Genomic DNA, 12,365 nt, shown 5'->3' with positions numbered 1-12,365 from the left:
AGCCAAAAAAAAAAAAAAAGAAAGAAAGAAAGAAAGAAAAACAAAGAAAAAAATGTCGTTGTAGAAAAAAGACTTCATCTGTTAGCGATACAATTAGATGAAGAAAATATGGCTAAATGTTGACAACTGTCAAATCTTGGTGATTAATATGTGGAAGTTCAATATATTGTGCTCTCCACTTCCGTGTACTTTAAAAATTTTCCCTAATAAATAAAAATCTAAAACAAAAAGATTCATTTTTATTGAGCATCTGTCATGGACTAGGTGCTTTAAATACAATATCATTTTTATGTTTTTGTTCGTTTGTTTTGTAATGATTTTTAAAACTTTATTTTGAAATAATTATAGGTTTATAGGAAGTTGCATAAATAGTACAGAGAGGGTACACAAGGTTAAATTTTACTTAAGATTTATCCACTGAAGGCTAAATCTTACATAACTATATGCAATATCAAAGCCAGGAAATTGGCATTGGTACAATGGCATGTATACTTCTATGACAGCTTAGATTTGAATAAACACCTTCTCCCACAATCAGGGCACAGAACCAATTTCATCAACACAAAGATCTCCCTTGTGCTATCCCCTTAGGCACACCTCCTTCCCTCCCCCCACCAACTCTAACCCTAGGCAACCATTAATCTCTTCTCCCATCTCTATAATATTGCCATTTTGAGAATGTGATTTAAATGGAATCATACAGTATGTAACCTTTCATAAAACCTAACAAAAATCCCATCTAGGAAGCAGATTCCTCTCTTAAGAACCCATCTCCTTTTTCCATGCAATTTCTTAATACTCCATAATATGTTGACTAGATTCTCAAAAGTAAAAACCAGGATAACATATACAATAATATACGTGGCAGCATTATCATAATAGCCCCAAACTGGAAACAACCCAAAAGTCCATCAGTAGGAGAATAGATAAATGAACTGTGGCTTATTTATACAATCAAACACTAGACAGCCATAAAAAAGAAGGAATAAGAGATACACACGACAATATGGATGAAATCTTACGGATGCTACATTGAGCTAAAGAAGTGAGGCACAAAACAGAAAACAATGTATAATTTCATTTACATGAAGTTCAGGAGTAGGCAGAACTAACTGATGGTGATAGAAGTCAGAATAGTGGTTCACTGCAGAAGATGGAGTATTGACTGGGAAGGAACATGAGATAACTTTTTAAGGTGCTGGAAATATTTTGTATCTTGATCTGGGAGATAGTTATAAAACTGAATGTATATTTAAAAATTAAGCTTGTGTATTTTACTACTTTACTATCTGAATGCTATACCTAAATTTTAAAGTATCAAGGCACAGGGTCTGACAAAGAAGTTTGAGTCCTTAGAGCAGTAATGAGGCCAATATTTAAAATTGGGACTTCCTTAGGGAAGCATATGGTGACCAGCCATATAAAGTGTCTAGCCCACCTTCTCCTATGGGCAGTGTACCACTGCATCCCTTGAAATCCCTTGAAAAATCCAGGGATTGAGGTGGGTTTTTCTTGGGGGGGGGTGGTTGCGGGAGGGGGGCGTGCAGACCCGAGGAATACATTAAGTCTTGAAAGATGAAGAGTTCACAAGTACCCTCTGTCTTCCTCACCCAAACACACTAGGTCAGTTCTGGTGGCAGCCACAGTGGCCCTATTCATCTCTTTAGGGCCCAGGGCGTCTAACAGAAGATGACTAAAACATATTGTATACTTGACTCATCTTTCTGCAAGCAGAAACCGTGACTCGCTTGTCTCTGCAACCCCAGAGAAAGTTTAGTGACCTACACACAGCTGTGTTCACACAAAGGGCCTCTGAGCATTGGTCCTCAAACTTGGCTGCACATGGGAATCACCTGGGGAGTTTTAAAATGTACTGATGCCTGGGTCCTACTCCCAGGGATTCTGATTTAATTGGTACGAAGTGAGCCCTGGGCTTCGGGATTATTTTAAGCGTCCCAGGTGACCTTAAGTACATCACAAACTGAGAGCTGCAGTTTGGCGGCATTCTTCCTACTCCGCGCCTGATTGGCGCTCTGGCCTCGGCTCTCCGGAGGTGAGGACGAGGTTCACTGAGTTCTGTGGTCCTGCCCCTCTTAGAGAACCAATAAACTCAAATCTCTCCGTGACACCCCTAAAGACAAGAATTCTAACCAGTCTGCAGGCGCTCTGCGCCCCGCTCAAGCCTCTATGGTATTTTGGAGTCCTCTCTAGCATTTGGGAGACGCCTTAGGCCGGGCCAGCAGCTCCCTCTCTATGGTAGCGGATTTTCCCGCGCCGCCTCGTTGGTACTTCATTCCGGAAGTGCGTGCGGATCAGAGAAGAGGCGGGATTTCCCTCCCGGAAGTGACCCCGGTGCTTCCGCCCTATCCTACCTGAGCGCCCGGTGAGTTTGTAGTGTTTACCCGAAGTTGAGGACATAGGGGGCGTTGTGGCAGGCCCCAGGCCGTGGTGCGTGCCGTCTGACCTCAAGGTGATCCTGATGATGGCGCCGCCATTTCAGAGGTGTAGACCCTGGGCTGGGGCCCGGGCGCCTTAGTCCCGCGTGTGATCGAATTCTTAGGGCCCCGCAGGTTCATGCTCCGTTCCGGTCTCCCCTTCTTCTCCTGGATAGAGGTGACCTAGAGGGATTGGGAGTCAGGGCTCTGGGGCTCGATTTCCAGACCCGCCATTGACATGTTCTGTGACCTTGGGCTAGGCAGTGTTCCCCTTCTTGGCCTCAGTTCCCACATCTGTGAAATGGGACGTTTTAATTCACTGAGGTCAGTGGCCCCTGCTGGTCTGATGCCCTCTGATTCCTCCACATCCTCCAGCCCCTGCGATGGGAAGGTGAATGGGAGGGCTGGGTGCTGACCATGATGTCTGCCCCCAGGATTAGGAGGCCAGAGAGAGATCCCTTCCACGGTGCAGGGCTGAAATGGACCCGCTTAGGGCCCAGCAGCTGGCGGCAGAGCTGGAGGTTGAGATGATGGCTGATATGTACAACAGGTAAGGGCTGATTCTGCGCTGCCTTGTCTTAGAGAATGATCCCAGGTCACTCTTGCCAAGGCAGAGGTGGATAACTTCTGAAGATTATTTTCCTCATTCCGGGGAAACCTGAGGCCCGGGCTTACCCTCCCAGCACCCCCAACTCCCGCCCCATGCTTAAGGGCTAATGCAGACGCAGTGTGGGGTCACTAGAAGGAACTGGGCATTTAGGTTCGGATGGAATTGGCGACGTAGGAGCTGAGCAGGAAGAGAAGGTCCCGTCCAGGCTCTGGTTGTGTTCCGGGAAGAGTAGAGCATTTGCCTTGTGACAAATAGCACGTAGCCCGCTTAGTAGTCAACATTTCTTAAACTCTTAATCCATCTCAGACACATGCTGAGCATTTTATATGCATTATCTTTTTTTAAAGGTGAGGACATTGAGGTTTCTAGAGGTTAAATAACTCTCTCAGGGTCCACAGCTGGTCAGTAGCAATGTCAGAACCAGTAACTCAGTCTGACTCCTAACTAGTGCCCATAACCATCTGGCAAATTTGGGAACAAATCGTAGCTGCACCAGCCACCACTACTATGGCCTTGGGCAAGTTACATGGACTGTTAGACCAGTGGTTTCCCCATCTGTAAAGTGGAGTTAATAATAGTACCTTCCTCACAGAGACATTATCAATATGAAATGTAAGAGTATATGACAAGCTCTTAGCGTTAAGCCCAACACAAGTCGAGTAAGCAGTCAACAAATATTTGCTATTTTTATTGGCTTAAGTTCTCTGGTATCCTCCCTAGATTAGTTGTTTTATCTTGGAGGCTATTTATCAGAATAATTTTTAAATGTAGGCTGTAAAGTCAGGCTACCTGGGTTCATAGCCCAGCTTTATGTGATCCTGAGGCTCTCTGTGCCTTCATTTCCTTATCTGTAAAAAGGGGGATAATGATTGTGCCTACCTCTTAGGATTATCGTAAGAACTGCATGACAGAATCCCTGTCAAGCACTTAGCACGATGTCTGGAGCATAGCTGGTACTCAGCTAATGGTTCCTGTTTGATTAGTCATAAACATGGCTAATGGTTCCTGCTCTCAAGGATCTTCCAAGATAGTTGGGGTGCAAACTGAGGATTTACACTGCCTTCTCGGGGAGGTGAAATCAGTATAGCAGGGCAGGAATGGCTGAGGGTTCCTGGTATGCCACAGGAGGCTGCTGACCTGACCTTGCCCTTCCTTCTTTCTAGAATGACCAGTGCCTGCCACCGGAAGTGCGTGCCTCCCCACTACAAGGAAGCAGAACTGTCCAAGGGCGAGTCTGTGTGCCTGGACCGGTGTGTCTCCAAGTACCTGGATATCCATGAGCGGATGGGCAAAAAGTTGACAGAATTGTCTATGCAGGATGAAGAGCTCATGAAGAGGGTGCAGCAGAGTTCTGGGCCTGCATGAGGCCCCAGGCAGTACACCGCAAGGTGCACCCTGTCCTTTCCCACTTGTCTAATAAAAGTGCCCCCATTGGGTGTCATCTGTGAAGACTGCCAGGCCTAGGCTCTTTCTGGAAAGTCTCCAGGAGCCCAGGGTATGATGGAGCTCTTTCCCGGTCGGAGAAGGGGTATTTGTCACACTGGCATGTGACTGTGTGTTTATATATATTATATATTAAAACAAGTTTGTTGACACCTACAGTGTGCAAAGCAGTGTGCCTGGCACTTGGGAGTAAAGGCAGCAGACACAGCCTCTACCAGCAGAGGGAGTCTAACGTAGTGTTTAAAAGCATAGACTGGTACCATGGCTTAAGTTTACATTCCACGTCAGCCACTTGCTGTGTGACCCTGAACGTGTCATTTCACTGTGCCTAGCTTCCTCATCTGTAAAGTGGGGAGAATCAGGGCTGTTGTGAAGATTAAATGAGTTAATATGAATAAACTAGAATAATGACTAGGCCATAGAAAGTGCCTAGTATATATTATTTATGTCTAACAACTTAAAATCAAGTGCAGGCAGGCATTTTCCTCAATGATATAAAGGAATGATTTAGAGGAGAGAGTGGAAAGTAGATGGAACCTAAGCATGAAGTAGCCACAACCTCTTGGTTCTAAACAGCAATATCGAAACGTGAAGGGACCCAGCTTCATGTGTGATGTGTGCGATCCAGGGAGGGGACCGAGTGATAACCACTGCCATTCAGTGTTCACCTGAATCTCAGTCAGGGACTGCGCTCCTCACTCTTCATGGGGTATCCAGTCTCATCCACTCAGCAGGCCAAAGGCCCTGTTAGGAGAAGGGAGCTCAGGGAGGTGGTTGTTTGCTGGAGGTCACAGGCGAGGAGCAATAACGGAGGTCAGGGTTGACTGCTCGCGGAGGAGAGGCCGCATCTACTTCCTGTCCTGAGGGTGCCCTTGCAGAACTGTGCAGTTCTCAAAATGTAGGGTTCACTGCAGAAGGAATTTTGGTTGATGCCAGTGCCCCTGGTAGCAGTGCCTTCACAGCAGAGGGAGGTGTCTGGGGTGTAACCTCACCAGGTCATTGGGCTCACAGGAAAGGAGACGGTAGAGGCTTAAAAGTACAGGTTCAGGGAATTCCCTGGCGGTCCAGTGGTTGGGACTTTGCGCTTTCACTGCCTAGGGCCTGGGTTCATTTCCTGGTCAGGAGCTAGGATCCTACAAGCTGCGCAGTGTGGCCAAAAAAAAAAAAAAAAAAAAAATCCAGGTTCAAGTCAGACCACCTGGGATGAAATTTTCTGGCTGTGTGATCTTGGGTGAGGCAGTTGACTACTCTGTGCGTCAGTTACCCTATCTATAAAGCGATAAAAGTACCTACTTCATTGAGTGAAGATTAAATGTGTTAATAACTAAAGCACTTAGGAAAGTGCCTAATTCTCCCACGTTAAATACTCAATAATGTTAGCTCTTTTTTTTTAAATTGCTAACTTTGATGTAAGGAGTCTCGAGATAGACCCCCTGAAAACTTCAAAACTATTGTCCATCTACCTTAAGCGTGGGCAGAGAGCTAAGGCTCCTTTCTAGGTACTGAAGTGCCAACTTGCGTCAACAGGTGGCGCTGTCTGCTCACGGGAATCAGCACTGCTGTGGCCAGTTCTACAAATGTGTATTATTGGTGTATTCCTTGCGGCCGTTGTACTAGGAAGAGCAGAGTGGTGAGGAAAACAGATATTGTAGCTGCCCTCAGGTTTAGCAAGGGACGTCAGAAATTTTCAGAGCACATAGCTGGAACATCTAGAAGGGGTGGTAGAGAATGGAGAGAAGAGGTTCCAGCTCGACAGAGAGCACTTGCAAAAGCTTTGAAGTGGCAGAAAGTGTGGAGCCGTGAAGAAACAAAGCTCTGGCCTGCCTGGAGTGCCAAATGGGAAGGGAGGTAGTGGTGAGAGATGAGACCTGCCCGAGGGCTGCGCAGGCGCAGCTCCAAAGCGCCTGATGAGCTGAGTTAAAAGAGTTTGGATTTTCTCCAAAGGGCATCGGCAAACTGTTGGAGGATGTAAACCCTGGCAATGAAAATGACAGATCTGCATTTTAAAGCTCCCTCTAGCTGTCAGCCAGGTGGATAGTGGTAGATGATGGCTTAATGGATTCGGGGGAGACATGCCAGGGAGCTGGTGAGGAAACGGGGATGATGCCAGTAAGAATAGCTATCGAGTTGCTACATTGTGCTAATAAGTATATTATTTCAGTTAAAACTCATAACTCTGAGGCATGTACCATTATTGTTATAGGTGAAGAAATTGAGGCTCTGAAAAGTTAGTAACTTGCTGAAGGTCATACATCAAGCAAGTGCTAGAGCCAGGATTCCAGCTAATTCAGACATGAGCGGCCACTTTTACCTGCCCCTCTAGGACTGGAGTGCGGGTGTGGGTGGGGCACGCTCCCTGATGTCAGCCATGACATATTCTATTCAGCAGTAGTTACTGTTGGCTTGCTGCATGCAGAGAGCTGTAGAAAGTGTGCAAGTGAATTAACTAGGTCCCTGCCTTCAGTGAACAAGTGTGGCGATTGGGAGGGTGGGCATAGGAGAGATGGAACAAACATATAGAGTAGTAGAATAGGTTAGGCCTTTTCTGCCATCGAGAAGACCCAAAAACTGCTCACATGTGTGTTTGCTAGATTATCAGTTTCATTTATTTATTTTCATAAATTTATGTATTTATTTATTTATTTTTGGCTGCATTGGGTCTTCGTTGCTGGGCGTGGGCTTTCTCTAGTTGCCGTGAGCGGGGGCTACTCTTCGTTGCAGTGCGCGGGCTTCTCATTGCAGTGGCTTCTCTTGTTGTGGAGCACAGGCTCTAGAGCACAGGCTCAGTAGTTGTGGCACACGGGCTTAGTTGCTCTGCGGCGATTATCAATTTTAAAAACCGGGAAGTGTCTCATAAAAATCAGGACTTTGGCTTCTTTTGAAAAGTTAGAAGATCTGACAAGTCAGCCTACATTCCTGCTTGGCAGTGGTCTGCTGCTGGAGGATGGGTAGAGGTTCAGCTGTCCGCCAAACCTCCCACCTCTCATTTCTTCCCTCGTCACCATCTGCTTCACCTGTAGGCATTTGGTCTGCACCTTCTGCTCTTTGGGTTTTCAGATGAGCCAGACACTATATGAGAAAACATGTAATGATCCTGCCACTGCTGTTCATTCCTGTTCATTCCTAGTATAATCTCCTTCCCTTGAGTGTGCACTAGACCTAAACAGAGACTTGCTTCTAACAAACAGAACAGAGCAAAGGTGATGAAAGCTGCTTCCAAGGTTAAGACACAAAAGATTGTAATGGCCATCTTGTTATTGTCTCTCTCTCTCTCTCTTCCTCCCTTTCTCCTCCTCTCCTCCTCCTTGCAAGATCTGTTGAAGCAAGCTTCCATGTTGTGAGCTGCCCTATGAAGAGGCCCATGTGGTTGGGAACTCAGGGCCAGCCTCCAGCCCACAGCCAGTGAGGAACTGAATCCTGCTGGCAACCACATGAGTGAGCTCAGAAGCAGATCCTTCCCCAGTCAAACTTTCAGATGACTACAGCCCTGGCTGGCACTTTGCAGCCCTGTGAGAGACCCTGAAGCAGAGGACCCAACTAAGCTGCACGCTGACTCCCAGCCTAGAGAAACTGAGGTGATAAATGTTGTTTTAAGCCATTACATTTTGGGGTAATTTGTTATGCAGCAATAGTTAACCACTACACAGTTCTCACAACTGTTACAGTCGTCAAAGACTATGTTTGGTCATTCTACACCCACACCTGGAAGGGACCAGGCACCGTTCCAGGCATTTGGGGTACACCAATGAACAAAATAAAGATTGTTGCCCACTTGGAACTTATATTCTAGGGCAATGGTTTTGCATAGAAGTCGGTTGGCAGGGCTGTTTTGAAGGAAAGACAGCCCCTTCAGCTCCTGGGAGAAGGTTCTTAACCTTTCACATCTTGGGCCCCTTTGAAACACCAACAAAAGCCACAGACTGGTTCTTCAGAAAATTGTTCACGCACAGAATTTTGCATGCAATTTTAGGGATTTTCATAAGAATTCTTGTGGGCTGACCTGGGGGGAGTCTTGTGACAAGCATTTTTTTAAATGCTGGGCAAAGAGAAACAAGACAGAAAATCAAAGGGGGGAGACATTAAAATCAGTCACTTTTACAGCTGTGATAAGTGCTGTAAGAGATGCCCAGGGAAGTGTGGGGCTATGTAAACGGATGACCCCCCCCCAAGTCTGGGTGCTCAGGGAAGGCTGTCCCCCTGAAAGCGATGTAGGTGAGTGAGATTTGAAGGATGGGTAGGAATTTGCCAGGTTGGGGGCAGTGGTGGGTGGTGGCTTCTTTGTTAAGTAGTGGGAGGAGAGTGGTGGGGAAGGTGGGCTCAGGTCCCTATCCTCTGGCCCATACAGTCTATCAGAGGAAACAGACACGTCGTGATGAGTTTTATCAAAGGGTGACTCGAATGTTATACGAGTCATATAGCAAAGGGATTTATTGCTGGAGTCAGGCAAGGAGCCTTCCTGTAGGAAGTGTGCGTTAAGTCAAAATCTGAAGGATTAGTTAGATAGGCCAGGGTGGGGGAATGTTCCAGGCCCAGGTGGGAGAACACGGGGTTTTAATGGATGAGAACAGGTCACAACAGTGAAAGCATAGAGAAGAGAGAGGCCAGAGGGAGGTGGGGGCAGCAGGAGGGCCCGGATGGACTAGGGGGCCTTGTTGGGAGTTTGTACGTTTGCCCAACAGTCGTGGAAACTTCCAAGGGGAGAGGCCTGGTTGAAGCCAGGATCATTCTGACTGGAAGGTAGGCTCACTGGCACAAGTGGAATTGGGAAGGCCAGGCTGAAAGGGTCGCAGGAGTCCAGGCGGGAGTTGACCAGCAGAAGGCTTGGGGGCCAGCAGAAGATGGAGAGGAGAAGTCTTTAAAGGCAGGAGCCACAAGATCGCTGGTAGGTTGGATGTGGAAAGTAAGGCTGGGAGCCGAGTCTGGATAACTTCGCTTTGAGCTTAAGCAACTGTGTGCAAGGTGGTGCTTTTACCGACACAGGCAGCAACGGAGGTAGAGCGAGTTAGGGAGGAAGGAGGAAGGTCATTTTCTGTCATCATTGAGCACTTCTTTTTATTTTAATTTTTAAATTAAAAAATTTTTTTGGGCTGCGCTACACGGCATGTGCGATCTTAGTTCTCCAACCAGGGATGGAACCCACACCCCCTGCATTGGAAGTGTGGCGTCTTAACCACTGGACCACCAGGGAAGTGCCACTGAGCACTTCTTATTATCTTAGAAGGTACGGTACAATTGGCCTGTATCTACTTTTCCAGCTGCAGCTTCATGCCACAGCCCGCCTCATTCTATGTGTTCTTCCATTCAGGCCCTCCTTCAGTTCCCTGAATGTCTCAGGCATCCTCCTGTTGTAGGGCCTCTGCATGCTGTGTCCTCCTCTTGGGGGTTGATAAATCCTACTGGTTCAGACACGGGAAGTCTTATATCTTCAGATTGTGGCACAGACACCTTTAAGGACTCCTCCCTGCCCTCCAGTCTAGATCAAAGCCCCTCCCCAATGATATGTTACTTCTCTTCCATGGCGCTTCCTTTATTTTTTAAAATAAATTTATTTATTTATTTTTGGCTGCATTGGGTCTTCGTTGCTGCGCGCGGGCTTTCTCTGGTTGCGGTGAGCGGGGGCTACTCTTCGTCGTGGTGTGTGGGCTTCTCATTGTGGTGGCTTCTCTTGTTGCAGAGCACGGGCTCTAGGCGCGTGGGCTTCAGTAGTTGTGGCATGTGGCTTCAGTAGTTGTGGCGTGCAGGCTCTAGAACACAGGCTCAGTAGTTGTGGTATGCAGGCTCTAGAGCACAGGCTCAGTAGTCGTGGCGCACAGGCTTAGTTGCTCCGCAGCATGTGGGATCTTTCTGGACCAGGACTCGAACCTGTAACCCCTGCATTGGCAGGCAGATTCTTAGCCACTGAATGGCACTTCCTTTAGATGTAATTACACTTACTATGTGATAATTTGATTCATCTACTCCTCTCCCCCACTGGACTTTATGTTCTCTGAGGATGGAGTCTGTGTCTTATTCATCCTTCAATCCCTAGTGCCCGATGCATGTGAAAGCGTTTAAAAATTTTTTTTAAACTGATATAATTCACATATCATAAAATTCACCCTTTTAAAGTGTACAATTAAATGGATTTTAGTACATTCACAGGGTTGTACTGTCATCACCACTATCTAAGTGTGCAACATTTTCACCACCCCCAAGAAGGAACCCCATACTCATTAGCAGTCACTTCCCGTCTCTCCCCCCAGTTTTTGGCAACGACTAATCGACGGTCTCAGCGTATCTGCCTATTCTGGGCATTTCATGAGTGCACCCCTACACTATGGGATCTTTTGCATCTGGCTTTCACTTAGCATAATGTTTTTAAGGTTCATCCATGTTGTAGCATGTACCCGTACCTCCTTCCTTTTCATGACCAAACCATAATACATTCACTGTTACTATACACATTTTTTTTTTTTTGGTCACACCTCGAGGCTTGTGGGATCTTAGTTCCGCAGCCAGGGATTGAACCCGGGCCTTCAGTAGGGAAAGCGCAGAGTCCGAACCACTGGGCCACCAGGGAATTCCCACAATACACATTTTGTTTATCCATTTGTTAACGGACAATTGGGTTGTGTGCACTTTTTGGCTATTATGAATAACAATGCTATGAACATTTGTGTCCAAGTTTTTCTTCTTTTTTTTTTTTTGCTGTACGCAGGCCTCTCACTGCTGTGGCCTCTCCCATTGCGGAGCACAGGCTCCGGACGCGCAGGCTCAGCGGCCATGACTCACGGGCCCAGCCGCTCCGCGGCATGTGGGATCTCCCCGGACCAGGGCACGAACCCGTGTCCCCTGCATTGGCAGGCGGACTCTCAACCACTGCGCCACCAGGGAAGCCCTGTGTCCAAGTTTTTGTGTCCACACATGTTCTCAGTTCTCTTGGGTATATACCTAGGAGAGGAATTGCTGGGTCATAGTGGTGACTCTCTGTTTAACTATTTGAGGATCAGCCGAACCGTTTTTCCAAAGTGGCTGCGCTATTTATTTACATTCCTCACGCAAGGGTTTACCATGACTATTTGTCAGGCTGAGTAAATAATTTCTTCATTGTGAACTGGATACTATTATTTCCAGCACGTAATAGACTAGAAGAGTAAGGCTCAGGAGTGAGTGCCTTGGGCAAAACTGCACATCTAATCAGCCACCGAGCCAGGACTGGGACCCAGCCTGTGGTTCAGGAGCCAGTACTCCTGTTCACTCAGCTGTGAGGCCGACTCTGGCCACCGGCCTGCAGGAGATCCAGTGTGATAGCACTGTTCTACTCAAGCTATGCATAGTGTCAAGGGAACAGAGTCTAAAAGGGATTATTTTTGGGGACAGGAGGAGGGGTTGGTAAGTCCTATTGATTCTGATACGGAAGTGTGTCTTAAGTCTCTTTTCTGGGACTTCCCTGGTGGTCCAGTGGTTAAGGCTCTGCCCTTCCAATGCAGGGGGCACAGGTTCAATCCCTGGTGGGGGAACTAAGATCCCACACACCATGTGGTGTGGCCAAAAAAAAAGTCTCTTCTTTCCTCTATTTTTTTTTTTTAATTATCTGAACTATTACAGTGGCCTCTTAACTGCTTTAACGTCCCCCTCCTTTCCATTCATTAAACACACAAACCCGACCATATCTATCTCCTCCCTTAAAAACAAACAGAGTAAACCAAAATAAAACAAGAAGACAAAATCCAGGCGTTCCCATCACGTATCTCACAATGTGGGAAATCCTTGGCCTGGCAGAGGTCATTCCAAACTGACCACAGCCTACCTTTCCAGCTCCCTCTCCCACTGCCCTCTTCCACTTATTCCATAAATGTTTACCACAGGCTGTTACAGGCCTGGTCCTGGGACGGGTA

The 12,365-nt window shown here is 47.0% G+C and overlaps 1 protein-coding gene across 3 annotated transcripts; it reads left to right on the top strand.

The window, feature by feature from the left end:
- Positions 1–2,334: 2,334 nt before the first annotated feature.
- Positions 2,335–4,650, top strand: TIMM10 (translocase of inner mitochondrial membrane 10). 3 transcript variants are annotated; one of them, XM_029208624.1, is made up of 3 exons: positions 2,335–2,383; positions 2,870–2,985; positions 4,209–4,650. In XM_029208624.1, the coding sequence occupies exons 2-3, from the start codon at positions 2,915–2,917 to the stop codon at positions 4,408–4,410; spliced, it is 273 nt and encodes a 90-aa protein (XP_029064457.1). In that variant the 5' UTR covers positions 2,335–2,383; positions 2,870–2,914; the 3' UTR covers positions 4,411–4,650. The 3 variants fall into 3 exon arrangements, with proteins under 3 accessions (XP_029064457.1, XP_029064460.1, XP_029064459.1); XM_029208627.1 differs by lacking the exon at positions 2,335–2,383 and adding an exon at positions 2,385–2,470; XM_029208626.1 differs by lacking the exon at positions 2,335–2,383 and adding an exon at positions 2,493–2,613.
- Positions 4,651–12,365: the final 7,715 nt, after the last annotated feature.

The sequence above is a fragment of the Monodon monoceros genome, unplaced genomic scaffold (assembly GCF_005190385.1).
Source record: "Monodon monoceros isolate NGI ecotype Baffin Bay Population unplaced genomic scaffold, NGI_Narwhal_1 Super_Scaffold_7, whole genome shotgun sequence".
In the NCBI taxonomy this organism is placed as follows: Eukaryota; Metazoa; Chordata; class Mammalia; order Artiodactyla; family Monodontidae; genus Monodon; species Monodon monoceros.
This window is presented reverse-complemented; position numbering and strand designations above follow the sequence as displayed.

Excerpts from the sequence above, each read along its gene's own strand:
- TIMM10 (XM_029208624.1), top strand. The coding sequence starts at position 2,915 with ATGGACCCGCTTAGGGCCCAGCAGCTGGCGGCAGAGCTGGAGGTTGAG. Across the intron at positions 2,986-4,208 it reads ATGGCTGATATGTACAACAG|AATGACCAGTGCCTGCCACC; the intron begins GTAAGGGCTGAT and ends CCTTCTTTCTAG.